This window comes from Mucor velutinosus (genome assembly GCF_035048745.1).
Source record: "Mucor velutinosus strain NIH1002 chromosome Unknown tig00000041, whole genome shotgun sequence".
In the NCBI taxonomy this organism is placed as follows: domain Eukaryota; kingdom Fungi; phylum Mucoromycota; class Mucoromycetes; order Mucorales; family Mucoraceae; genus Mucor; species Mucor velutinosus.
This window is the reverse complement of record NW_027041905.1, coordinates 230,425-255,932: the sequence shown is the minus strand read 5'-3', so window position 1 is coordinate 255,932 and position 25,508 is coordinate 230,425. Positions and strand designations below refer to the sequence as shown.

The 25,508-nt window shown below is 41.9% G+C and overlaps 10 protein-coding genes across 10 annotated transcripts; 6 read left to right on the top strand and 4 right to left on the bottom strand.

Moving 5' to 3' along the window:
* Positions 1-69: 69 nt before the first annotated feature.
* On the top strand, positions 70-453 carry RAI1 (decapping endonuclease targeting mRNA; the record flags this gene model as incomplete). The annotated part of the gene is made up of 2 exons (XM_064819650.1): positions 70-314; positions 378-453. 2 exons carry the CDS (start codon positions 70-72, stop codon positions 451-453), a joined length of 321 nt encoding a protein of 106 aa, XP_064683570.1.
* Positions 454-485: 32 nt separating this feature from the next.
* On the bottom strand, positions 486-2,535 carry ATC70_000230 (uncharacterized protein; the record flags this gene model as incomplete). The annotated part of the gene is made up of 3 exons (XM_064819649.1): positions 486-1,120; positions 1,234-1,423; positions 1,486-2,535. The coding sequence occupies 3 exons, from the start codon at positions 2,533-2,535 to the stop codon at positions 486-488; spliced, it is 1,875 nt and encodes a 624-aa protein (XP_064683569.1).
* Positions 2,536-3,110: 575 nt separating this feature from the next.
* Positions 3,111-4,793, top strand: ATC70_000229 (uncharacterized protein; the record flags this gene model as incomplete). The annotated part of the gene is made up of 2 exons (XM_064819648.1): positions 3,111-4,484; positions 4,539-4,793. The coding sequence occupies 2 exons, from the start codon at positions 3,111-3,113 to the stop codon at positions 4,791-4,793; spliced, it is 1,629 nt and encodes a 542-aa protein (XP_064683568.1).
* Positions 4,794-4,822: 29 nt separating this feature from the next.
* On the bottom strand, positions 4,823-6,541 carry ATC70_000228 (uncharacterized protein; the record flags this gene model as incomplete). The annotated part of the gene is made up of 1 exon (XM_064819647.1): positions 4,823-6,541. The coding sequence occupies one exon, from the start codon at positions 6,539-6,541 to the stop codon at positions 4,823-4,825; it is 1,719 nt and encodes a 572-aa protein (XP_064683567.1).
* A 1,224-nt stretch (positions 6,542-7,765) lies between these two features.
* SOK1 (Protein SOSEKI 1) lies at positions 7,766-9,167 on the top strand (the record flags this gene model as incomplete). Its single annotated transcript, XM_064819646.1, has 4 exons — positions 7,766-7,803; positions 7,906-7,927; positions 7,987-8,257; positions 8,341-9,167. 4 exons carry the CDS (start codon positions 7,766-7,768, stop codon positions 9,165-9,167), a joined length of 1,158 nt encoding a protein of 385 aa, XP_064683566.1.
* A 4,205-nt stretch (positions 9,168-13,372) lies between these two features.
* Positions 13,373-16,994, top strand: PRM1 (plasma membrane fusion protein prm1; the record flags this gene model as incomplete). The annotated part of the gene is made up of 12 exons (XM_064819645.1): positions 13,373-13,504; positions 13,580-13,680; positions 13,745-13,817; positions 13,875-14,303; positions 14,357-14,405; positions 14,463-15,089; positions 15,144-15,610; positions 15,663-15,773; positions 15,830-15,904; positions 15,969-16,511; positions 16,567-16,724; positions 16,778-16,994. 12 exons carry the CDS (start codon positions 13,373-13,375, stop codon positions 16,992-16,994), a joined length of 2,982 nt encoding a protein of 993 aa, XP_064683565.1.
* Positions 16,995-17,193: 199 nt separating this feature from the next.
* ATC70_000225 (uncharacterized protein) lies at positions 17,194-18,295 on the top strand (the record flags this gene model as incomplete). Its single annotated transcript, XM_064819644.1, has 3 exons — positions 17,194-17,341; positions 17,408-17,491; positions 17,565-18,295. The coding sequence occupies 3 exons, from the start codon at positions 17,194-17,196 to the stop codon at positions 18,293-18,295; spliced, it is 963 nt and encodes a 320-aa protein (XP_064683564.1).
* A 34-nt stretch (positions 18,296-18,329) lies between these two features.
* On the bottom strand, positions 18,330-20,240 carry ATC70_000224 (uncharacterized protein; the record flags this gene model as incomplete). The annotated part of the gene is made up of 2 exons (XM_064819643.1): positions 18,330-19,531; positions 19,601-20,240. The coding sequence occupies 2 exons, from the start codon at positions 20,238-20,240 to the stop codon at positions 18,330-18,332; spliced, it is 1,842 nt and encodes a 613-aa protein (XP_064683563.1).
* A 455-nt stretch (positions 20,241-20,695) lies between these two features.
* On the top strand, positions 20,696-22,950 carry ATC70_000223 (uncharacterized protein; the record flags this gene model as incomplete). Its single annotated transcript, XM_064819642.1, has 4 exons — positions 20,696-20,727; positions 20,782-20,943; positions 21,004-22,304; positions 22,364-22,950. The coding sequence occupies 4 exons, from the start codon at positions 20,696-20,698 to the stop codon at positions 22,948-22,950; spliced, it is 2,082 nt and encodes a 693-aa protein (XP_064683562.1).
* A 25-nt stretch (positions 22,951-22,975) lies between these two features.
* On the bottom strand, positions 22,976-24,827 carry ATC70_000222 (uncharacterized protein; the record flags this gene model as incomplete). Its single annotated transcript, XM_064819641.1, has 6 exons — positions 22,976-23,570; positions 23,646-23,842; positions 23,897-24,001; positions 24,079-24,130; positions 24,182-24,455; positions 24,572-24,827. The coding sequence occupies 6 exons, from the start codon at positions 24,825-24,827 to the stop codon at positions 22,976-22,978; spliced, it is 1,479 nt and encodes a 492-aa protein (XP_064683561.1).
* Positions 24,828-25,508: the final 681 nt, after the last annotated feature.

Genomic DNA, 25,508 nt, shown 5'->3' with positions numbered 1-25,508 from the left:
CAAGAACTTTCATCTTTTCCCTCCCCTCCCCTCCCCTCCCCTTTTACGCTTGAATTTTTCAACACTCTAATGTCAACAAACACAGAACAGCCTCCAGCACCAGCATACGAAATAGAGGCAGATGGCCTTGCAGGCGACATTATTAAATCCATCATGACACCCGGATACACAGCGAGTGGAGTGATTCGAATCATGTTTTACGCATTTTACGCACTGTTTGCAACGCTCTTATTTATGATTTTTATCACAAGAGGCAATCCTCATGTCATTGCATTGTTCCTACTAGCACTTTGCCTATTTGTGACTATAAAATGGTGAGTGTGTCGTCTAAACAAGAAAGACATGGCAGCTTGCTAATTCAGAGAGAGAGAAATTAGGTTTATAGCAGAATTGGATCACGTCAAAAAACAAGAAGCAGCAGCCAAAGCAAAACGAGACAAAAAGACAGGATAAAAAAAAAAAAAAATAAAGCAAGAAGCCGAGGCTTATTTATTTTTTCTATTGTCTTTATGGCGAATGCTCGGTAACAAATAAGTATACAATGCACCAAACGTACGCAAATTGTAATCAGCTATCAGAATCAGCTTTTGACCCAATTTCGAAATTTCGTGCTCCAATCCCATGGTGGCATGTTGCGTGGCAGCAATGCTGTCAAATGTGCCCTGTGCCATGGCGTCTAAAATAATCGATCTCACGCGGTGATACATGATTTGATAGACGGGCGATGTGTTTCTCAAGTTTTGATTCATCCAATTTGACCAGTATTTTGCTTGTTCAATCACATCTTGGCTGACGTTGGCAGGATCTAGCTGTTTAGCCATGTTGCATGCATGGAGCGCAAGATGGAAGCAAGAGACTCGGCCGCTGGCGATGGAGGCATCCTTGAGCAACTTGGAGTAGGTGGTTTTGAGATGATCCAGATCAGACTGCCTTGCCCTTTTACCTGCCATCAGACGATAGGGCATCAAGAGTAGACCGATCACAATGATGTTTTGGAATTCATGTCGCATTTGATGCTTTAGTCGCTTTTCGTCATAGCAAAACGTGATGGGAAATGAGCATGGCGTCAATTGTAATGCTGCCATTGTGTCATGGTCATCTGTCACCAAATTGAGTAAGCCTGGAAAAAAGAAAAAAAAAAAAAACCGACGTTTTTTTTTTTTTTTTTTTTTTTTTTTTTTTTTTTTTTTTAGCATGGACATGGACTTTCATGGTTCAGCAAGGCTTGCTTACCTGTGCGAAATACATGGATGAACTTGGCATCTGGACCCAGTCTGTCCCATGTGCAAGACATCCATTCAGACACAGAGGAAATGGTGATCTCTTGATTGTCTAGTTGCCTCAGGAAGATTTTCCACTCGAGGCTTGTGCCAGTTTCAATCAGGTATGGACGATAGTAATGCAATGCCTTGTTGGCACAATCCTATCATAAGATGCACATGAGTCCTGTGGATCCATGTCGATCGCTCGCAACATACGACTTACTAGTTTGATGGTTTCCAGTGTCAAAAAACACAGTTCCAACGCTCTTGCATACTCTTGGTCGTCCACCAATCGCTGTATACGCTCGGCCTGATCAGGACACAGTGGACTGAGGATCGAATGCAAAAAGTTAAACTTGAAATCCACATTGAGACACCCTTGTATCAGCTGTTGATGCACCAAATCTGGATCCAAGACAGCCAAGATGGCACTTTCTGAAATGTGCTGAGGCCAATTCCACACAAAGGACGTAATGGGGTGGCTGGGAAATGGCGAGATCAATGAAGTTAAAATAAGCGATAGCTCGGTCAATAAATTTCGAACGAGGAAGATGAGTTGATAGTGATCGTCAGACTCCTCTGCTGGCGTTGTGGTGGCGCAATATTTGATCAGGTAGTCTAAACGACGCCAGTAGATTTCAGATTCTTGGCTCTTTTCCAGAGTCATGTTGGGCCGAAACGTTAAATGAGGGTCGATCAAGAGATCATGTCGAATTTGAAGGCTCTTGAATAATTGTGAAACTGACAATTCGGTCAATGCCTCAGCGGTGATTGGAGGGAAATCCAGCTTATTCTTTACAATGCTGATATCGCTACTATTCATGGAGGTGGGTGTTGGCGGTGGTGGATGCTGATGATGCTGGTGTTGATATTGATGTTGGCGTGATTTCTTGGTAGTATGCTTCTGGATAATGTTACATGACCTTTTTCGTTTCTTGATCTGGAGAGACCAGGCCATTCTCACAGCATTGATAAAGGCCAGTCTATTTTGAGGAGGAGGACAAGACAAGGAAGAAACTGACGCTTGTACTCTTCTTGTGGTACGTCTCTTGGTGGGGTGTGTGATGGTAGCATGGTATGATGAATTATGATTTATTTGAGATGTTGATGGCTGTGGCGAGTTTGGGTAGTTGAATTTATTGTTGTCCAGATTTGTAGTTTTGTTATTGCTGCTCTTTGTATTCTGCTCTGCATGCTGCTGCATTCGAACTGGATCAGGCGAAGACTCTTGACTGTTGTTCTTTTGAGTTTGCACGAAATCTTCATTCAACATGATGTAGGGTAATGAGTCTGCCACACTGTATTGCTGATGATGAATTGATATAGAGAGAAAAGGAAAGAGAGAGAGAAAGAGAGAGAAAGAGAGAGAAGAGAAAGAAAGAAAAAAAAAAAAAAAAAAAAAAAAAGGAAAAAGATAAACAAAAGGAAAAGAACAAAGCACCATTAAATATTTATACAATATGGATTACTGCTGAGCGATAAATTGGGCGAAACATGGAATTGTTTAAAGTCTGAAAGCCGCATGCAGTCTATTTTTCCTTTGGTAAATCAATTTGAAAAGCATATTTGTTATTTCATTAATTGTTTAATTTCGTATAATTTCGCTCTGCTTGTTGATGCAGCAAAAAGCATTGGTTTCATTGTGATGCCCGCAGTGGGTTGTTGGCTCATTATCATGTCCATTTCATATATAAATCCAAGAGGAGAGAAGCAAGCAAGCATCCAGCATTATTTGCGCACAAACTCTCTCTTCTCCTCCTCCTCCTCCTCCCCCCCCAAATCATCCCACTGATCCAATCACCAATTAAAACCATTCAAAATTGACCGAGTTTATATAACCTTCTGTACATGTTGAGGACATTGAACGAGCAGTATGCACTTGCCTGGCTTCAAATCAGCACCATCACCCTATTTACCTTGATTGGTAGTCTCATCTACTTGCTAAACTACACCTCAACCCATCTCAATGCTTCAAGATCCCGACTTGAAACTGTTTGTGATTCTATTAATACATCGTCCGAGCAGATATACAATGCGCCGTCTATCCTGCTGCAAGCCTCTATTCACTCAGTCTATACAGCCAAGGACAATATCCATCGGAATCTGTCGACAGCTGTCAATGTGATTGAAAATGTGGTTGTGTGGCTGATAAGCCTATACAAATCAACTTACCGCTGCTTATTGGGTTTAGCCGTTCGCTCCATCCTCTCAGTTGTTACACAGATTGCTAGACCCATTCAGAAAGTGGCCCAAGGTGTCACCTCATTTCTACATCTCGATGAATCTACTTTGCACACGGCAGGCTGGACTGAATCTCTCAACACGACACAGCACAAGATTGAAGCATGGTTCAAGGATGACAATGCCGTGATTAGATCGTGGGTTGACACACCGTTCAATGCCTTGCAAGGTCAATTAAATGCTACATTTGATGCTTGGCAACCGCCCTTGATGACAAATATCACTACTGCTGTTACCACAGCCAAGTTTCAACAGCAGCCATGTCAATCGGATCAGCTTTTGTCAGCAATCAATCATGTAGAACACGAGCTTACCTATTTCATCTACATCACCTTGGGCGCGCTGGTAGGCCTTGTTGTGGTATTCACCATAGTTAACCTGGTGGCCATCCGTTGTCGCCATCATCAAGTGGCACAAGCGCGCTCCCTGTTTTTGAGTCTTTACCAAACGGATAAGAATGCTGCTATACAAGACTTACTGGACAGATACATCTGGACCACCTTCACCATCGTGCTCCCCTGGCAGAAGCGAAAGCAACGGTTACACCAACTGTTTCATTTCATGAGTCATCCCATCGTAGTCTACTGTCTTGTGGTTGGTGTCGCTGGCGTGTGCATGACCTATGGGTTGGCCTGGCTTATTGAATCCAAATCGCAACAGGTATATGCTGAATTCGTCACCAAGCTGCAAGCATGGACAGTCAATGCTACAGCAGAATGGACCAGCACAGCCTCGCACCAGTTTGCAAGCATCAATGGGTGGCTAAACGAGACGGAATCAGACCTGAATAGCCATGCCTTTGGTATCATCAAGAGCTCCGCACTGACGATCAACGACACGCTTTCCAATGTGGTGGAGCAGATACACACACTAATTCAAACTGTGTTGGGTGGCACACTCTTGGAAACGCCAGCAAAGGAGTTGACGCAATGTTTGCTATTGACTAAAATAGAGAACATAGAACAAGGCTTGACTTGGATAGTAAGTTGCTGCCATAGTGGGCTTGTTTGCATGTACACTAACACGGATACACAGGCTGGACATAGCTATGTGCGCTTGACCCGCATTGATGTGCCTCAATTTGACGCTCTGTTGATGGGACCAGCGATGCAAAACTCGATTCAGCAGCACATCAATATGGACGACAGCTTATTTATAACAGAACAGCTGAACAGCTTAACGAGCTTTTTTGGCATGTTGCTTTATTTGTGGTGCATTAGTTTGTGCATTGGCATAGGATTTCAAATCAAATATTACTTTTTCGTTGATAGACAGCATGTGCTTGTTTAATGTAAATCAATCATTCAAATAAACCTCTCTTACTTTAACTTTTGCTCTCTCAAAAAGATCCACTCCAGTTCAAGCACTTCTCGCCATAATTTGCCATGTTTACCAAAGGCCACAGCGACGGTCTCTTTGGAGGACATGATCCATCGTCGAACACCTCTTTCATAGACTTTTTCTAATTTCACATTGTCTCCAATCAGCTCAGACTGGATGATCGAGTTCCAGCATGCCTTTGCAAGGACCAGGAAATGTTGCGCCAGCATGGGATGGTAAGGGGGATAGATCAAGCAGTACTGGATCAAGACGTACATGCCCAATTTGACAGCATTCTGCCAGTGTCCTTCAGCCATTTCGTCGTAGAATAAACGGCTGCAAACGGATAATGTATCGAGACGATAAGGGATGATGGTGCCGCTCTGGGTGGGATACGACAACATTTTGTCAATGGCCGTCTTCATGATCTCGTCGTAGGTGGACTGAACGGGAGGTCTTGCAAACGCAGGCAGTGGATCATCAAAGTCTGTCAACGATGTCTTGAGTGTGAGTCCCACTTGTTGCTGGTGCAATTCAGGCTGGTTCCAAGTCAACAAATACGGTGCAAAGAATTGAATAAAGTAGTGTGTGTAATTGGCCATGGTCAAAGGCTTTGTTGGATCAGGACAGCCATCGCTCTTTCTGTCGTACTCTTTGCACATCTCCAACAGGTCCCATTCTTCCACTTCTTGTAAAATGCGAGCACTCTTGTCCATGGCTGTTGCCGTATCGTTACTGTTTATCTTTTGGTGTTGCGCTAATAGCTGTTGTGCACGATCCCAATCTGATTCCTCATCGCCCAGCAATGTATCAATCAAGCTCAAATAAGGTCGTGCCTCGCCTGCACAGCATCGTTCACATGTACATTGAAAAAAGTATTTGTCTTGCAACGACTTTTGGCGATACTTTCTCGAGTGAGCAGCATCAACGTAGGCTATCGTAATCTCGGCACCGGGTTCGATATCCTCAATGGCATGGATGGAAGCAAGAGCACCCTCGAACATGACCACAGCATTGGGTCTACATGAATGATTGAACAGGGCGGCGATTGGATAGGTGCCTTCTCCAATAGCAAACATGTCGGTGTCGTTGATGGCAAAGTTGTTTGATTTGAATACGTTGAGGTAGTGCACAAGTTGATCCAACGTCAGCCCTGTTTGCTGGATAAACGGTTTTTTGAGTGCTTCCGAGGCCAACAATGTATATTTCTCCTTCACATGGCGTTGCTGCAAGTGGTCATGGCCCACAAGACTGAAAAAGGCCTGCATTGTGATCTCCACCGTTTCTTCTGATCCGTCGCCCGTCGCTGATGACTGATACGCTGCCGCCTGCTCTTGTCTCTTTCTATATCTTGCAATATTCAATGCCACTCGTTCCAACATTTCTAGGTCCATGTCATCTTCAGCGTCGCGACTGGTGACGTTTGCTTTGCACACATATTGATGGTAACTGAGCCAAGCATTTTTGAAGCAAGCCATGTCGCAAAAGTAGGCCTTTTTGCACTGTGAGCATCGTTGCAGTGGAGGCGATGTTTGCTTTCGAAAGCAATAATTACAAAACTCATTCAAGGCTTGCGGCAAAGCAACGGTTCCCAGGGGCTGCGAAGTGATGATTTCTGTGCCCTTTGGCAAATGTGCATTGGATGTGATGTATCGACCTCGAATTGAGTCGGTCGAGTCTTGCAATACCAAGTGATGATGTTCCAAGTAAGCTTCCATGAAATAAAGAAAATGTAATCAAGAGAAAAAAAAAAAGTGTGAGAGAGATATGTTTTACAAGATCAGTTACCCACATTGCTGAGTCGCAACGATTGGAGGAAACTGGCCGAGTTGGTTACAGTACTCTGGTTCTGAATGGTGCAAGTAAGCTATATCTCTTTGAATAGGCCCATTGTGACCAAGTTAAAATATCTACATTTCTCTCTGGTAGAATGGCATTTTCTGGACATTTTATGATGCTCATCCAACATGCTCTCCCTTAGTGTACTTTACTTTTCAATTGCCCTGGAATATTTCTTAAATAGCTATCAACAGCCTTAGTGCTCGCAATAATTGCCACAGCTCCTTCAGTCGTGCTCAGGCTATCGTTGTCCTTGTCATCATTACTCTCCACTTTATCAACATCATGGAGTTTTGCTTTTAGTATGACATCTGCTTGCGTATTCAACCGCTTCTTGCTGTCAAGTCACAGATGAAGCAATGTGATTGATTCTGAATGCTGGTGGATGCGCGATCATTCATGGCTGGATCACTGTCATTGTAAATAGGGCCAATATAAATAGTGAACCCACAAACAGGTTCCACGAACCTGATAATACTCCTCTACTGATGGATTAACGCATGATTTTAGGAGATAAAAGCTATTCCTAGTGCATTTCGTAAATACGCATTGAACATATCTGTTTATCATCCCTTGAATTACAATTGTAAAATGAACGAAAACTTGGACAGCCCTGGATTTATCAATCCATTGCTTTTTGTGAAACGTTTTAAGAATCTTTACTGCCAATTTCCTTTTTAGGAAAATATTTTTTGAGAATTTTGATTGGATGGCTACATAAATGTACAGAACCCCTCCCCCCCATCACCAAGCCCACCCGTCTCTCCTCTTCTTACATTTCACTTTGAATATTTTCTTCCTCTTTTCCTCTCTTTGTACTTTTTTTTTTTTTTTTTTTTTCTTCTTTTTTATTCTGTTTTATATTTATTACCCATAGATGTTTTTTCAATTAATATACTCTTGTACATGTTTTTTATTGTTAATAAATACAACCGTTGCCTTTGATTTATCGAAAAGACAAGGTACGCAATTCTTCACTACTAGTCAAAATTTATGTGAGAAAGCTTATTTCAAATGTTATTTTTATAGCTGTGGCTTCTAGATCATGTGGAAACGAAAATAATACAATATCAATTTGTTCACCAACATTCGATTCGATATGGATGAACGATACAGATCAAGAAATCACCTGGAAGTGGAAGTAAATGTTCATGTTGAAATTGTATCGTGTGTGTTTATACAGAACAACTCATTTTCTTTGTTTATTATTCTTTTTTGTTGACTGAAACAACCACTCTTTCAGTAATCCGACTCTAAATCAATACGTACGTATGTCCAACGACATGGCCTGAAACAGCAAAATGCCTAACGTTTTCCTCAATAGAATACGCTCGATTTATATCTACTCCATCAACCCACTGAAGGCACTTATGAAGTCATTAAAACCTGGCCCGGCCAAGAAAGAACCAAAGGTGTCCTTGTACAACATATTGACAATTCTTGGTACCCATCTCCAATCAGCGATAACTCTCCCAATGTCTCTTGGATCATGTATTTCTATATAGTTGGCGCTGATTACGATATTCAAACAGATCTTGCATTAATACCCACTCAGCATAACTTTTTTCCTGTACCTCAGATCTTTACATTGATACGTAAGTACTACTATAACGTGTATTTATATATATATATATTCCATTTATTTATTTTAATCGATTATACAATCTCCTACTTAAAGAAATTTCTCGTAACACAACTGCAACAACACCATCAACGACCACGATGAGTTCCAGTCCAACATCGGCACCATCTTCCATTGCAGCTGCACCATCTGGGAGTAACAATAACAACAAAAAACTACCAGGATGGGCCATTGCTGTCATTGTCATTGCATCATTGCTGTTCATTGCTGCCGTAGCTGCATTAATTTGGGCATACAAGAGGTACAAGAAACGAAGCAACACAAACCGAAGAAGTATGATGGCACTTGGTCCCAATAACGCTGGCGGGGACGATGAGAAAGTCTTGATTCTGACACCTACTAAAAATGAATCCCATGTAGCCATATCTCAAAACATTGCTTCTACAGGTACGAGTGGTGGAGCAGCAACTGCTGCTGCCATGGCTGCTGGTACCGCCGCTGCAACTAATAGTAAATCTCGATCAGGCGATATTTCCTCCATTCATTCGTCAACACAACAATTATGGTCGCCCAGATCACTGTCTCCACGTCAAGACGAAGCCTCTTTCACATCAGAAAAGCCGCAATTGGGCCTCAACAGTGACGCTCATCAATCAAGTAGCATCCTGTCATCCACAGATGCGCTCATGATTGCAGATACATTTAGGCAGTTTATGAGAAAACCTGAATGGAATGAGGAATTGGAGCTACAAAGACAACAACAAAAAGAAGGAGCAGGAGGAAATGGCACTGAAGCAGGAGGAGACGCTACTACTGCCACAAAATCTGAGGAAGAACGCAAAAGATTAGGGGATCAATTGCTTGAACGTCAATTAAAAAAGGAAGGCACACAGGTGCAATCCATTGATAAAATCAATCACTGAAAAACAACATCATATAGAAAATAAAAAATCGCGATCCCAGCTTAAAAGAATTTGCCGGTGATGGTGCTATAGATGGCAATATCAAGTTTTTTTTTTTTTTTTTTTTTTTTTTTTTTTCTCTCTTATAGCTTTCTCCTCCAAATAACGCTTTCGACGGATAAGGTCTAGCTTGTTAAAGCAATGAGGGATGAGGCAGTTACATAATGAAAAAGAAGGGAGGGAACATATTCAAGTCGGTTCAATGACTTTTTATCAAGAATTTTCGTGTGTTTGTTTATGTCTTGAATCTATCTTTTCTGTTTGACAAGGTTTGTAATATATTTTGATCCAATCATTTGATCTGAGCATTGGTGTGTGCCTGCCTGTTTCATGTACCTGGATTTAACACAACTCCGCCTTGCTTGCAGAATAACCCCCTTTATAAAAGTATGGCATTTACCTCGACCTGCGAGTAACTTGGGCTATCAAAAAAAAAAAAAACAAGCCTCCTCTCAAAACAGGCGATATACGAGCAGTGCATCAATTTGGCTGCCATCGACGGCCTCGTTACGTAGATATTTTTGCGCTCATGAGGAAAAAAAAAATGATGATACTAAAATTTAGACAATGATACCGTAGCTATTCATCTTGATACCAGAAGCGATAATAATGCATGTAACACTCGTTAGATGGAACCAAAAATAACACTGTTTAGTTTATATGCAAAAGCGTTTCAACGGCTTGTACCATCATACTCGTCAATTCCTGGCTCCATGCGTTCTCTTGGACGTTTTCTGTCGAAAGGTACCTGACATCCCCCCCCATTCACCTTTTTCAAATTTTGCTGCACCAAGCTTCAAGCCCCAGGTTTTACTTATATCCTTGACTTGTAGCACACGCGCCAACCTAAAGTCTTTAAGGAGCAGCAGTTTTTCTTGGTAGTACCAGTGCTTTGTGTTTTATTGCAGTTTGCACTTGGAACATTCAAAATAGTCAAAGCAACTACATTGATATCCCTTTGGATCAGCTTGGTACAGCGCTCAAGCAAATGGATCGACAATCGTTTCCCCAATGGCAAGAACCCATTTGTAAGAGATCTCATTGAAAACGGTGTGCATACGGCTCTTCCTTGCGTACAGCAAGTGCATGAAAACGAGAATCTGTATAACATTCAAAAAAAGTAGACAAACAAATCATACCCTTTCAAAAATGTAAAGAATTGAGTACCTTTCAAGGTGAATAAACTACCGGCGAAGCCGCCATTGGGGAAAGGGTTTGGAGGAGGTGCTTAGTCTATCCTCTAAGAATATAACGTATCTAATTCAACATTTGGTAACATTGACCTCTAAGGCAGTTTACCGTAACAAAGTGAAGGTGAAAAACCATGGCAGCTAAGCATCTAACCCAATATTTGGTAATGTTAATCTAAACGAGGATTTTACCGTAGCGAAACGAAGGTGCAAAACCATAGTATTTAAGCAGCAAATTCGGCTTCTCATTTCCATTATTAATAAACTTATTACCAACAACATAACGTATCAAAATTAGCATGAATTGGTTTTACCAAAATCAATATGCCTCCTATTCGTATTAAAAATTGCACACGCTACCAAAGAGCGTTTTTTTTACAACCCAATGTACGGCAAAATACAGTAGGCGCAACGCCAATGAGCGATTTTTTATATCTTCAAAGGGATTTCATTTTTCCAAAAGGTGGAGGGGGGGTTTTTTTTTATATATATCTGAAGGAGGGGAGGGACGTGGTACTATGGATTGCGAAGAAGTGGACCCTCATCACCTACAAATGTTAACTCGTATTAGGCTCTACCTCAAAAAGCAAGGTTCAGAGTAAAAGTCAAACGATGATAGCTTAGATGAAGAAATTGTACTTGAAATCAAGCAACAAAGTAATTCATATAATCAAATTGTTTTCGCTATACAAGAAGGCTGATGAATATTGTCAGCCTTAAAGTATTCATCGTTTTAAATAGTCGACAATAATAATTGCCGATCTAGTTTGATGTAGAGCAAACAAACTAGGAAAAATATAATTCACTTTTAACACTAAATGATCTTTCTGGACAAATAAAACTTTTTATTATATTTTTACAATGTATAACATATATTTAGAAAATAGCACTGAATATATCAAACTACTAGTATTTTGCCCACATTTATAGAAATGGTGATTGCCCGGACGCGACCACGAGGAGGTAATTAGCAATCCACACCCAAACTGCTTACCGCGAAAGTAAACCAAATGCCATTCACGAGAGATGACCAAAAGATAAAAAAAAAAAAAAAAAAAAAAAGAAAATGCTTATCAATAGGGAATAAACTTTTTTGAATAATAGTTTTGTATCAAAAGAACTGACGTATACTATTTCCGTAAAGCACTTTTTGTTTTTGTATTTTTTGTATTAAAGTGTATCTTTATTAGCTTTAAAATTAATGTCTATAGAGTAATTACAGGCAAGGCCAAGGTGCCAGCTTGAACATTTGCCAAAGAAAGAGAAAAAAAGAGTGTACCATGGTCTTGACGGACCATGTTAATAGCAGCAGAAGATAGCCAAGGTTCCTCGTCTATGACGCATCGCCAATGATACTTCCAAAGTGTTCTGTAAGCAGCAATCAAGAGCAATCAGAACATCCTCATCGATCACCACCAAATCTGAATCACTACAAAAGGTAGTCAGCGCCAACCAAATAGAAGAAGCAGAGGGGAGTAGCTCTTGCATTGATAACAAAGAGATTACATCCTGACAGAAAAAAAAAGGCTTGACATGACAACCCACCACGAAACGGTAAAGGTCCTTTGTAAAGAAACCACAAAGAGTACAAGCAGGAGACAGAACTTTAAGCGAGTTAGATGCTGCTACGTTTTATTATATTTATTGTATAGAAAGTAAAACTGTATGCAAACGTATTAAAGACATAACAGTAAATCCAAAGCTTAACTAACAATAAGCATGTCATCTATGTAAGTATGTTATAGCACCACAAAATAATAATGAGATATACATTACAACCTTGTTTTATAGTCTATGTTCCAAGTATAACTAAGAATCATAGCAAATTCCAATACCGGTACTATGATTACTACTACCAATCCTAGCGGCACAGCAAATATATCTGACGATGGATTGGGTATCAACACTACTACCAATGCTAATACCAACATCAATACTACTATCAATGCTAGTGCCACCAATGATGACTTGGATATTGATATTGCGAATGCAAAACTCAAATTAACAAGAACGCTAAAAAGAAAACTACAGGAAATGGAAGAATTATCAAAGGAAATCTCAAAATTACAAAAAAAAAAAGGTAAGATACCTGGAAGAGTTTCAAAATTTGTATTCATATTAGCTTCTACCACACCTAAAAGATTTGTATCTGGTAATTTTTAATAAAAATTAAACCACTCCAATTGAAATTTTCTTTAATACAAAAAAAAAAAAAAAAGGGCATTGTGCCTACTGTATTTTGCCGCACATTGGGTTGTAAAAAACGCTCTTCATGTACAGAATTGCCCTTCCAGAGAATGAAAGAAGCAGTGTTTTGATAATATACGCAAGGGCAATCGGTAGAGCGAGCTGCCCCGCTGCGCAGGTTGGCTCTCACCGAAGCAAAGTAAAGGCAGAGAACCACCCGAAGCATAAGCACTCGTATGTCATAGTAAAAGTCTTTACTCTTGGGGTCAAAAATACGATCGTTTGATTTTCGATCAAAATCACAAGGCACCCCTTATGGTTTGGGAGTCGGTTTTTGACAATCCCCCCCAAAAAAAAAAGTCGAGCAAATATGTCAATAGGTAAATACTGATAAAAACAATTGTTGGGTGCTATCCTGGCAGTCTATAACAGCTTCTGACACGAGAAATCGCTGCTAAAATGCGCTCTGTTTGCATACGTTTGAGTGATAAGGGGATATGCTGTCTACCCATATTATGATGATACAGGTGTGTAACATGATGGAAAAATTAGATCCAGAGCCACAGTTTGTCTATGAAAGAGTTTGACTAGATGACAAAAATGTGAAAAGAGACCTTGGTAAACATTCATATGTAACTAGTCATTTCGTCAACTTAATTATGTGTATCACTGACAGCACACCTTGGTTGATGCTTTCTTCTTTTCGGACCTTCAACGACCTATGAAAGGTGCATCCAGGAAAATTTTTTGTGGGTTAGTAGCCTTTCTTTCAAACATCAATATTGCATTATGAACGAAGCAAAGGTTCAGCTTTTAGGTGTTCTTCGAGAAGCAACATCTCAAGACTATACTCGAATGAGACAAGCCGAGGAACTGCTGAAAGAGTGGGAAAACTCGCCCAGCTTCTTTGCAACCTTACAGGTACATTTGTGCTTTGTATACAGATTGGTGTTTAACGAGATGGGTGAGCTGTACTAACGCTGCCCTTAACTACAGGATATTTTTTACGACCGCAGCATGGACCAAGATATCCGAACACTCAGTGGTATTTATCTCAAGAATGGTATTGATAGATTCTGGAGAAGAACAGCCAAAAAGTAAGCTTGTCCCATCACGAGACAACACGATCCATGACACTCATGTGTAAATCTGTTGCTATAGCCCCATTCTTCCAGAGGAAAAGAAAGCCATTCGAGAGCGATTACTCCAATTCATTGATGAGCCCAGTAAAAAAGTAACGTACTGCAAAAAAACTAACCACACAACTGCTAATCTCATTTTGTGTCTATAGCTTACAGCACAAAATGCAGTGATTGTATCTCGCATCGCTCGACTCGATTACCCTAGAGACTGGCCAGATTTATTGACGAATCTTGTTCAGTCGATGGAGGTAGCTAGCACGCATAATCCAGAAAACGCACACTTGATTCATTCCCGAGTTTTGGAAACGTTGAGCGAGGTTTTACAGGAATTGAGCACACGCCTGTTATCTTCGGGACGTCGACAATTTGCAGAGATCGCACCCACCATCTTCCAGGCTGTTGCTCAGATTTATGTCGTATACGTGGACCGTACTATCAAAAAGTTGCAGCAGATCAACAACAACTTGGATCAGGAAGCGTTGCTGGAGGAACTGAACATTGTAGGTACATGTGTCAAATGCATGCGGATCCTCATGGTCAGCGGCATTCGGGATGTTCACAAATACGACGAAACTCGAGTAAGATGGACAACTTGATTTACCGTTTCGTGGCATACTAACAGACCGGGTAGACATTTCTTGATGTCAGTCGTAAACACTTGGAACGCTACATGGATTGTCGTAAGTGAGACAAGTGGTACAGGGCAAAGGAAACGACGGATGCTGATGACTATGTAGGCTACGGACTCGTTCAAATCAATTACACTGGAAATATAAAACAAGTTGTGGAAGCCACTATTGAGGAATACGGATCACTCTACGTCTCATTACAAAAGAAGCACCCCGTCTCAGCTGTATTGTGTCCAGCATGGCTCGACATCATCCAATATTACTGGCAGAACATCATGGTGGAAGGAACTCATATTGTGGAGCAATGCAAATCAGGCACGCAAGATCAGAATACACTTGTGTTTGAGCCGTTTTTATTACAGGGCATGTTGTTGGTCAAGGACACTATCAAAAATGTATCTTATAATGCGGGTCAATTGGGTGCAGATCTTTTATCAGTGACAGACGAAGAAAAGGAATTAGCTATAGAGGCAGGTCGACTCATCAATGAGCAATTCCTGACACCGGAATTCGTCAATGTCTGCGCTGAAACGCTCGTCAGTCAGTACATGCTCCTGTCACCAAGCGATTTCGCACGATGGGAAGACGATCCTGAGGGATGGTTGAACAATTTGGATACCGAGAATTGGGAATTTGAGCTTCGGCCTTGCGCAGAGTTGGCATTCATGAATCTGCTGAGTCAATACCGAGATCAATTGGTGCCCATTATGGTGACTTTGGTGGAAAGAGTAGCAAGTAAGTTGTGTGCATTTGCGCGCAATGAAGAGTATACTCATACTGTCTTATAAGCTGTTACAGACAAACAAAGCTTATTATTCAAAGACGCTGTGTATGGCGCTATTGGTCTAGGCGTCAATTCGCTGTTTGGCAGACTTGATTTCGAACCATTTGTCATGAATAGACTAGTCGCAGAGCTCAACAACAAGGATCCCAATTTCAAGATTCTGAGACGCCGTATTGGCTGGATGTTGGGAAGATGGGTCACGGAGAGCATCAGTGCTGATTGCCGCAAAGTCATTTATGAGATCTTTTTACAGTTGATGTCTGAAGACGAGGATTTAGTGGTTCGACTAACCGCCGCCAATGGACTGAAGCAAGCAGTGGATGATTGGGATTTCGATATTAGCACTGTTGTGCCTTACCTCGGTTCTGCCATGTCCTTGCTGTTGAATTTACTCAAAGAAGTCGAGGAATCTGACACAACCATGAAGGTCATTTCCTATATCAATGCTATTCTTGATAGAACAGGCGCTGATGTAAGTTTTGTGCACAGGCGATTATGGCGGTATCCAACTCATATGTATACAGATGATCCCTTTTGCAGCACAAATCGTGCAATTATTGATATCCTTGTGGGGTCCCAACACAGAGCCTTTGCTTCAATCCTCTCTTGTTGTCACATTTACAAAAATTACTAGTGTAAGCTCATTTGGGATTACTTTCAAGATGTTGAAATGCTTACATCTTGTGTATAGATACTCAATGAGCAATCAGTACAATTACAAAGCATCTTGGTTCCCATTATCAAATACTGCACTGATCGCAATAATGTACGTAGTGTCCGGAATGACTTTGCTGAACGAGCATGTACTTACTGGCTGCCATTTTACACAGGAAGCACACATTTATTTATTAGAGGACTCGTTGGATCTTTGGTGGACCATTTTACAAAGCACACCTGCCAGTTCGCCAGACTTGATTTCGCTCTTACCAGCCGCATTGGATTTGTTAGATTATGATACTGAGAACCTGCGCAAGATTTTGCTGATCATTGACAGCTACATCATGCTGGACCCTCAAGCTACGCTGTCACCTACCAACACAGTTGTCCTGTTTACCAAATTAGCAGCCAAAATTGGACATTCACGCGAGCAAGCAATTACTTACATTGTGCACACACTTGACTTGGCGCTTCAAAGTGTACCTCTCCAACTGTTTGGCGAGCCACTTGTTCAATCAGGCTTGATGGCCAACGTCTTGAGAGTGCTGGTGGAAAACGAAATATTTGGATTTGCTATTATGAATTGCATGAATCTGTTTGCTCGCATCTCCATCTATGACGCTAATTCTGTGATTCAGGTAATTCAATTGACAGCTCAACAGGAACACATTCAAGGGGATTTTCTCAGTAACATCCTCGATAAATGGCTAGAGAAGGCAAGTACCCATGCTTATACAGTTAATAGGCAGCGGTATTTACCATGTTGATTAGTTTGAGAATGCCAGTCAAGCAAGAGCAAGAAAACTAGCATGCATTGGCTTTACAAATCTCGTGTTGACTGGTAATCCCACGGTGCTATCCAAATTACCAAGCATTATGGATGTCTGGACAAGCGTTGGGCCCGACGTCAAGGGCAGCGATGGGTCAGAGTAAGTGTATTCTCTTTGAGCAGCCGAGCAACTTTCGCTAACGTGTATGATAGTGTTCTTTACAGCGAGATTGATCTGGAAGGCGACGTATACGAGATTGAAAACAGTGCTGAAAAGTCAAGGAAGCATGAGCTATCCCATCGAGACCCAGTATATACCATTGACCTTATTCAACTTATTCGTCAAACTGTAAATGAACCCGCTATCAGCTCACTGGTCAACCAAGTTGATGCCTCCATCTTGGAAAAAGTAAAGGAGCTGCTAAACTAATAGAATCTAATAAAATATCATGCATTCACCAATGAGCTTCCCACCAAATGCCTCACAAAAGAGGGTGTCTGCATGGAACGCGCTCACGGTAAGCGTTGATTGCTTGTGACGCCCATACCTTTATTTTTCGCCTTTGACAATCTTTCAACCTTTTGACATTTATATATAAATATATATATATATATAAAAACAGCCAAACATGGTTTTAGAAAGAGATCATGGCCTCAAAGAGGTTACCGTGTACATTGATTCACAAACAAACACCAACCAATATGATCCCCATCAAAACGAAGACGAGCGACGTGATATCAGAAACAAGTACAGAATCTTGAGCGAAAAGACACAAGGTAGATGGAATCTTTTTTCGTCCATGATACAAATGCCCTCCATGCTCATCAGATGGACTTGCACAGAGACTCGAAAGGAACTGATAGCGCAGGATGACGGCACCAAGCTATACAATACCATTGCCAAAACAAATGTGCTCTTTGAATCAGGCAAGTATTCTATATGTGTATGGGACAATGACCCTTTTTTTTTTTTTTTTTTTTTGCTGATCCTTCCAACTAGTCAAAAACCCGGTCGAAGCTGTACTGGATTCAAGGTTTGTTCGTACCATTGCAGACATCCACAAAGACAAGGCCAAGAGCGTCAGCTTTGGAGCAGAGAATGAAGTGAATTTAGATGAAGTCGTCGCCAAAGTAGTGTCCTTTGCAAATCAAGCTCGAGAGAACAGCAGATATCTGGATTGGGAGTATGTGGGTCAAAGTGCCTGTACATTTGGTAAAAGAGTCCGCACCATGGATTTCATGCTGGGCGCGATTGGTGTTCAACGCAAGCAGATCAAGAGAACGCAAAACGTTAGAGTTGTAAAGAACAAGGATGATTTTGTGCAAGTAGCAACACTTCAACAAGAGGACATTGAGAAGCAAGAGAACGAAACAGCCAAATGTGTCAACAACATCTTTAACATCTTGAAGGAAAAGGGCCCTATGAACTATTTTAAATTTGTGACAAACCCCACCTCCTTCTCTCAAACAGTAGAAAATATCTTTTATGTGTCGTTCCTTGCAAGACGAGGCATTGCTGGTATCGACGTGAGTTCTGGACAGCCCATCATCAGTGTACATCAAGCGGTCAATGTGCAGAGGTTAGAGGATGTGGTTGCCAAGAAGCAAATCATTATGGGCATCACCATACAAGAGTTCAACGCCATTATCGACACATACAACATTACATCTTCCACGATACCAACAAGACAAAAACAATCAACAGTGGCTTCTGGTTCTGGATGGTATTAGACTCAAATAAACCCGCTTTTTATTGTTATGGTGATTACATTTTGAATTTATCTTGCACTTCCTCTTTCCACACTGCCTTTGTGTCGAATCGGCTGCCGAGCTTTGTACACAGTAAGAAGGCGCCTGATAGTTTCTTGTGGAGACCGTAGGTTTCATCGGGTGGAGGTGTAAGGCGATGTCTCAGCATGACAGGGATGGTCTCTCGCACCCTTTGTGTGATGGTTTGACTCAAGAAATCGTAGTTGTCGGGTGCTGTCTCTCTGAATGGCTCTCCCAACACCATGACACTGTCAATGTGTGCGTTGCGCATCACTTCTGTCTCGTAGCCCGTGACAAAGCCCAGCTGTTTCGAGTAGTTCCAAACACCTTCACGATCATTGTTAGCTGCTGAAATAAGAATGCGGCCATAGATTTGCAGAAACTCCTTGGGGAATTCACGGCAAGCTCCAAAGTCAAGCAGTTCAATTTGACTCTTGTTGTAGAAAAAGTTGGACCAATTGGGATCTGTTTGCATGAATCTGAATGAAAAGACCTCTCGCAAACAGAGACGCAGCAAGTGCTCGCCTAGCTCATTACGAATCTCCTGTGATTCCTCCACTGCTTTACTCAGAACACGTCCTTGCAACCTCTCACTAACCAGCACACGTGTTGTGCAAAGATCCTTGACCACACTAGGCACCTTGTATCGATCATCGCCAGCCAACAGCTCTTTGAACTTGATGGCATTGTTGGCCTCACGCACATAATCGCATTCCCAAGCAAGCTCCTCTTTTGTCACCTTGATGGTGTTGTCCAAATAAAGTCCGCGAGGCAGCAGATTGCTGAATGTCACCAGTGCCTTTAAATTGCTCAAGTCACTATCGATGGATTCTGCAACACCAGGGTATTGGATTTTGATGACTACAGGCTCATTTGTAGATGCCAATGTAGCTGCGTGCACCTGTCCAATGGAGGCAGCAGCAATAGGAATGGGATCAAAGTCTCTAAAGTTGGATTGCCAATCCCCACCGAGTTCCTTGGCCATCACCTTTTCCATTTGCTTTCGAGGCATGTAATTGGCACTGTCATGCACTCGCAGTAGAATTTGCTCTAATTGAGGCGGTAATCCAGTCTTGTCGCCTGCTGCTTGAATGCCTTGGATACTCAGCATTTGCCCCATCTTTAATGCGGCACCTCTCATACGAGACAGTTTGTCAACTAGTCGATTGACGTTGCTCTCACTCAACATGACTGAGCCTACATTTTACACACAAAGTTGCCTTAATAAAAAGTTATCCTGAAATCCAACACATGAGACATCATTACCAGAACTCTCTTGCGATATTCCAGTTGCTCGTTTAAATGATTCATTGATCGCACCCATTCCCATGCCAGTAGCCAGTGTACCGTAGTTCCAAAGTCTGCCAAACCGAGATGTAGGAATTCGTGATTCCTTTAGTTCTCTGCGCTTCGTCTCTTCCACAATTTGCTGCACTTCCTTCACAACGTCTTCAGCAACGGGTGTCGATATCTTTGGCGTTTCCATCGTTACCGGCTCTTGCTTGGGTACTATAGGTTCGGATCCAGGCACAGCAGTTTCATTCATGCTAGGGGTCATTGACGAGGTAGGTGCTATGGTATCTATTTCTTTGTTTTGTTGAGCAAGAGGTGGATTCTCTTCAAATCCAGGGAATGGTACTTCGATGGCAGTTGTGTGATTAGCTGGTGGCGCTTTGATGGGTGATGGAGACTCCCCTTGGGGTTGCTCTTGTGCTGTGAAGGCAGAAGCAGAAGCAGGAGCAGGAGGTTGTGATGTTTCGTCAATGATGGTGGTAGGATTCAAAATACTGGATGTCTTTACATGAAGGCATATTGCGGCTGATTGATTGGCAATCACACACGATCCAACCTTGGTAACGGCGCTGGCCAGTACATAAAGGTCGACCAAATTGCGTGAAAGTGACATGTGAATGCAGATAGGGAAAAGGCACAGGACAGAGGCTTGTTTGACAGGCTTATATGGACAAGCTGAGCGATATGCTCCCCTTCAATTACAAAACGACGTCATGTTAAAGATTAAAGTAAAATGCGCATTTCGCAGTTCAATCGGCTTTCAATGCAATCACTTTGCTAGAGTTCTTGGGTTGATGATGGCTGATTTAACATCTTTGTTGCATTCAATCTCTGAGCATCAAAAGATTTGCAAGGCGCGTTTATTGATTAGCAATACTCATGGGAGAGACAGCCTCGATCTAGCAATCATGCATTCAACGCAGAATTACATGTCACAATGACCTGAGCATATGAAGTCCAAGCCCCTCTAGTGGTCAATAAGAAATTCAGCATGCGGGGCATTTTCATTTTGCTTTCCTCTCTCACACTCTTTTTATTTTTTTTTTTTTTGCAAGTCTACTCGACAAAATGGCTGAATCCATCTCAATTGAAGAGACAAAGTAAGTGCTTGCACCATGTTGGAAACTAGTGATGAGCTAATATGTATCATCAAGTGCACTTCGTGAAAAATTAGGGCTCCCTCCATTGGCTATTGAGGGCGACGCTGAAGATCAAGTAGTAGACCCGGATAAGGACGCTTATGACAACTATCAAAAGATCAAACAAGAAAAGGAAAGACTTGCCAAAGAAGAAGAAATCAGAAAGAATATTGAAAAGTAAAAAAACTAGTTGCGTATCATCTTTACCTGTAGCGATTACTTACTCTATCTCATTAGGTCTAAGAATCGCAAGAGAAACTATGCCAAGTTGCAAGGCAAAGGTCTCGGTGAAGCCAGCGATGAAGAGGATGACAGTGCATTGAACTGGATTAAAAAGAGCAGAAAACGAGAGAAAGATTTGGCGGCACGTAGAGCTCGAGAATTGGAAGAAATGGACGACTCGTATCAATCCTACGACGCAGCACATCTGGCAGGTCTCAAAGTAAGCCATGCTATATCTGAATTCGAGGAAGGTGGCGAGACCATCTTGACATTGAAGGATCGCAATATCCTCGGTGAAGATGATGACGATGCCGACGAGCTCAGTAATGTCAATTTGGAGGATCGTGAACGCTTAAAGAAGAACTTAGAGGCTAAAAAACAAAAGCCTGGCTACAATCCTTACGACGATGATCAGTTCAACGGCAAGAAGTCCAGCATTCTACCTCAATACGAAGAAGACGATGAAGAGGGTGGTTTTGTTATTGGTAAATCCGGCACTGTTAAGCGAGCTGTGGAGGAGGCAGATGAGAAAACAGTGGCCCAAAAGTTGAAGGAACAGACGTTATCCTACGAAAAGATGCAGGAAATCAAAGATTACTATACCCAAGAAGAAGCAGATGCAACATTCAAGAAACCCAAGTCAAAGAAGAAGAAGAAGATGAGAAGAAAGAACAAGGACGAAGACGATCTCAACGTATCAACCACTGCCGCGACTGCTGCTGCTACTGCTGCTGCTGTTGCCACAGAAGTGCCAGTTTCGCAACCTAGATCTCGCACAATAGACCCTGATGCCAATTTTGTGGATGACGACGATCTTCAAGAATCTCTTGCTAGAGCCAGAAGAATCGCTAATAAGCAAAAGAACAAGTTGTTCAAGAAGATGACTCCCGAAGAGATCGCAAAGCAGATTCGAGAGGAGCAGAATGACCAAATGAAGGAGGAATACAATGATGAGGGTGGATTGGTGTTATCCGAAGCGACTGAATTTGTCAATGCGCTGGGCAACAATATGCCAACATTCGAAACAAAGGAGCCAGCACCCAAACCACAACAACAGCAACATCATCATGAAGTGCAAGTCAAAGTGGAGCCTGATACCGAGTACGAGGTCCATACTGTCGACGATACGCCTAGCAGAGATGTCAAGATGGAAGAAGTAGAAGATCAAGATACTGCCATGGCAGAACCCGAGAAAGAGGAGGAACACGTCAAAGAAGAGGGACACGTCAAAGAGGAGGTCAAGGCAGAAGTCATTGTGGAGGAGCCCTTGGTGAGTCGTGGTCTTGCTGCTACACTGAATTTGCTGAATCAAAAGGGTAAGTTTATTGACAGCTTGACAGGCAAATGACAAGCATACTCATGCCAGTGTTTGTAGGTATTATTGCTAAGCCCACAGAAGAACAAATCAGACGTGATAAAATTGCTGCAGAACAAATCAGATGGCAGAACGAGCAGAGAAAGAAGGAACGACTTCGCGAATTGGAAGAGAAGCGTGAAAAAGAGCGTCGCAGAGGCTATGACAGAAGAAGCGGCAGAGACAACAACAGCGACCGTCAGCGTGAAATGGAGCGTGAGAGAGAAAGAGAGCGTGAAAGAGAAGAGGCCCAAAGAATGCGTGAATACGAATTGGCCATGCAAAACTACAAGCCTGAAGTCAACTTGGAGTACACGGATGATACCGGTCGCGTCATGAAGACAGCTGAAGCCTTTAGATACATGTCTCACAAGTTCCATGGCAAGACATCTGGCAAGACCAAGACGGAAAAGAGAATGCAAAAGATCGAAGAAGAACGTAAACTCAACATGATGAGTAGCACCGATACACCTCACAATTTGGCAGGCGCTTTATTGGAAAGACAACAACGCACAGGTAATGCACATGTTGTTTTGAGTGTAGGTAACAGAGGCGTTGTGCCTTCATCAACACCATTAGCAAAATCATCCAAATCAAATAAAAAATAGGCTTGTTTTTTATATATATATCATTTTATTCCTGAGCATTGGCAATAGCAATCGCCTTTCGAATCGTTTCAAACCATGTCTTTTGTTCAAGCTGTGATTTAGTTCTCAACACATGTCGCCTGCGAATAGGAGCACCTGCACCTGCCATGGCAGATTGATAGTTTTGATGTAACGGAGACATGGCGTCGAGATTGCTTTCTGACGTTACCAGTTCAAAGCCAAATGCTTCGACTCCGGGTAATGAGCTCGTGTCAGAGGAGGAAGAAGACTTTTTGCCTATACGAAACAAGGGTTTCTTTACTTCACACATTTTAGCGCAAAAGGAAGGCGCCAATTGTCGAATATCAGCGCCTTGGAGATTGAGCGTGCCCTTGTAGGTGAGTTTCTTGGCTGCGGCCGTGGAGCCCTTTTTGTTTTCTTTTAGCTTTTTGCAGTAAATAAGCGAGTCATTGTATAAAAAGTACATGCGGGTGTCTGATGTCAGTGTAATATCATCCAGGTCTACTTTGATCAAATTTGCAAATAACAGCAATCTTCGTTTATGCGTTACTAGGATAGGACAAGAGTCTATCGCTCTGGATGCCTCCAAGACCATCAGGTGCGATTGGCAATCCTGAGCTCTAAAAAAAATGAAATAAAACAGGGTGGTCATTTTAGTCATTGACTGCCATGGGATAGCTTTACTGATCACCCACCTGTCTGCCCATTGGCTTTCCAGCTGCTTGAACTTTCTCGATACGCTATGCAGAGCTGTGTAATCTGGATAGGCTGGATCACTGTACCGCTTCAACTGGCTCAATGCTTTATTGTAGACAGAGAGTCTATGCAACGGCACATGGAGGCAGTACACAATGTCTTGCACCTTGACGACGGCATGCTTCTCTGTGATGGACTGTAAATGCATCAATACTTGAATTCCAATGCACATGTGAGCAATCTCCCTCACCTGAACCAGCTTTGCAAAGCAAGGTATATGATATAGGGTATCTAGAGCCATGACATAATCCGGATGATGTAGCATGAATGGTTCGTAAGCATCCAACTGAGAATACTGAAAGAAGAGGAAGAGGTCAAATATGGTCAGTTTCAGAAGACATGTGCTACATTATGCTTAGATAAACAACGTACAAGATGACTGAAAATATCAGACACAAGCTGTGTTGGTCCCCAAAGTTGTATCCTATATTAAGGATAAATACAGGGTTTTGGATTGTACTACTTTCTTGATTACCTCTCTTTCAGCTCGACAAGAAATGCTTTGTGTGTCACTGCTATTGTATGAATATTCTGGAACATGCTGTTGAGTTGGTCTTTATGCGGTGTGGACAGAAATTTACTAGTGAGGTCCTTGTCTGTGGTATTGAGAAGCCATGGTTGTATTTTCAGTGTGTATATCTCGTGGAATGTGAATAAATCGTCCAGGTAATCATTTTCTGACTGCAGTAATTGGTTCAATACTTGGTGTTTCAATGATACTTGTCGTGCAATGTCGAGCACTTGTTTGTCTAAAGCGTGTGTGTATGTATGTGTATGTATGTGTGTGTGTGTATGTGTGTGTTTACAGTCAATACTTGATCTCAGCATATTAAAGCTACTCGTATTTTTTTTTTTTTTTTATTACCAAATGAAGCCGATGATTCCATGTCATTATCAAAGACATCGCACATGTTATCCACAATAGACAAATCCTCCATCAGTTGGTTATAATACGTCTGATCTTCTGTGATAAACTTGAGATTGAGCGGTTCTAATTCACTAGAGCTTTGAGAGAATGAACTGGCTCGACTGATACTGCTGACATGCATCAATGAGTTTGACATCGCACTGCTGGTGGTAGAGATCAGCGACTGACTTGCTTCCTTTGTAAAATCGATCATTGTATGGTATACTGAAAAGAGAAGAAAACAAAGGGAATACAAGAGCACTTTATATATAAATACTAGAGAAAAATGGCTCCATGGCTGCTGCTTGTCATACAGTTGCACAGCGAGTTAAGCTTTTTGTTTTCACGTTTGGGCGTTTGGTTGAGCATGGGAATCCTCATTGAGACTCAACTGCGCGCGCCCGTGTGAACTGGCCCTTGCTGTAGATCACCCAATCAATAAAAACAAGGACCCTTTTACTGAACCCTCTATCTTTGCCTAGTCAGAAGGTTGCACCGTTCGCTTGGTTTGTTCTTTGCTTATCAATTTGGTGTCTATTTCAGATGGTGCATCAGCGTCGTAATTTAGGTGGTATCTACTGTACTATCATTGGAGATTTAGGGAACCGCCCCGGTTTGATCTACTCAACTTTTGCTGTCCATGATTTCACCCTATCAAGCGCAATGAGCATTGATTTGGTAATCATTCGGTCCAGTGATAGCACAAAATCAGATAATCAGCCTGACCACACTGACGAAATGCAGGATCATTTGCTAATAAGTGTGAGATTTGATGCTCTTTTGGACACTGAGTTGGCAGGAGTCCACCACCATGGATACCAGATACAGAGCAAGTTGCAATTATCTTTATACATTGACTGATGCCAAAATTCATCAGAAATCAAAAGAGAAGGTC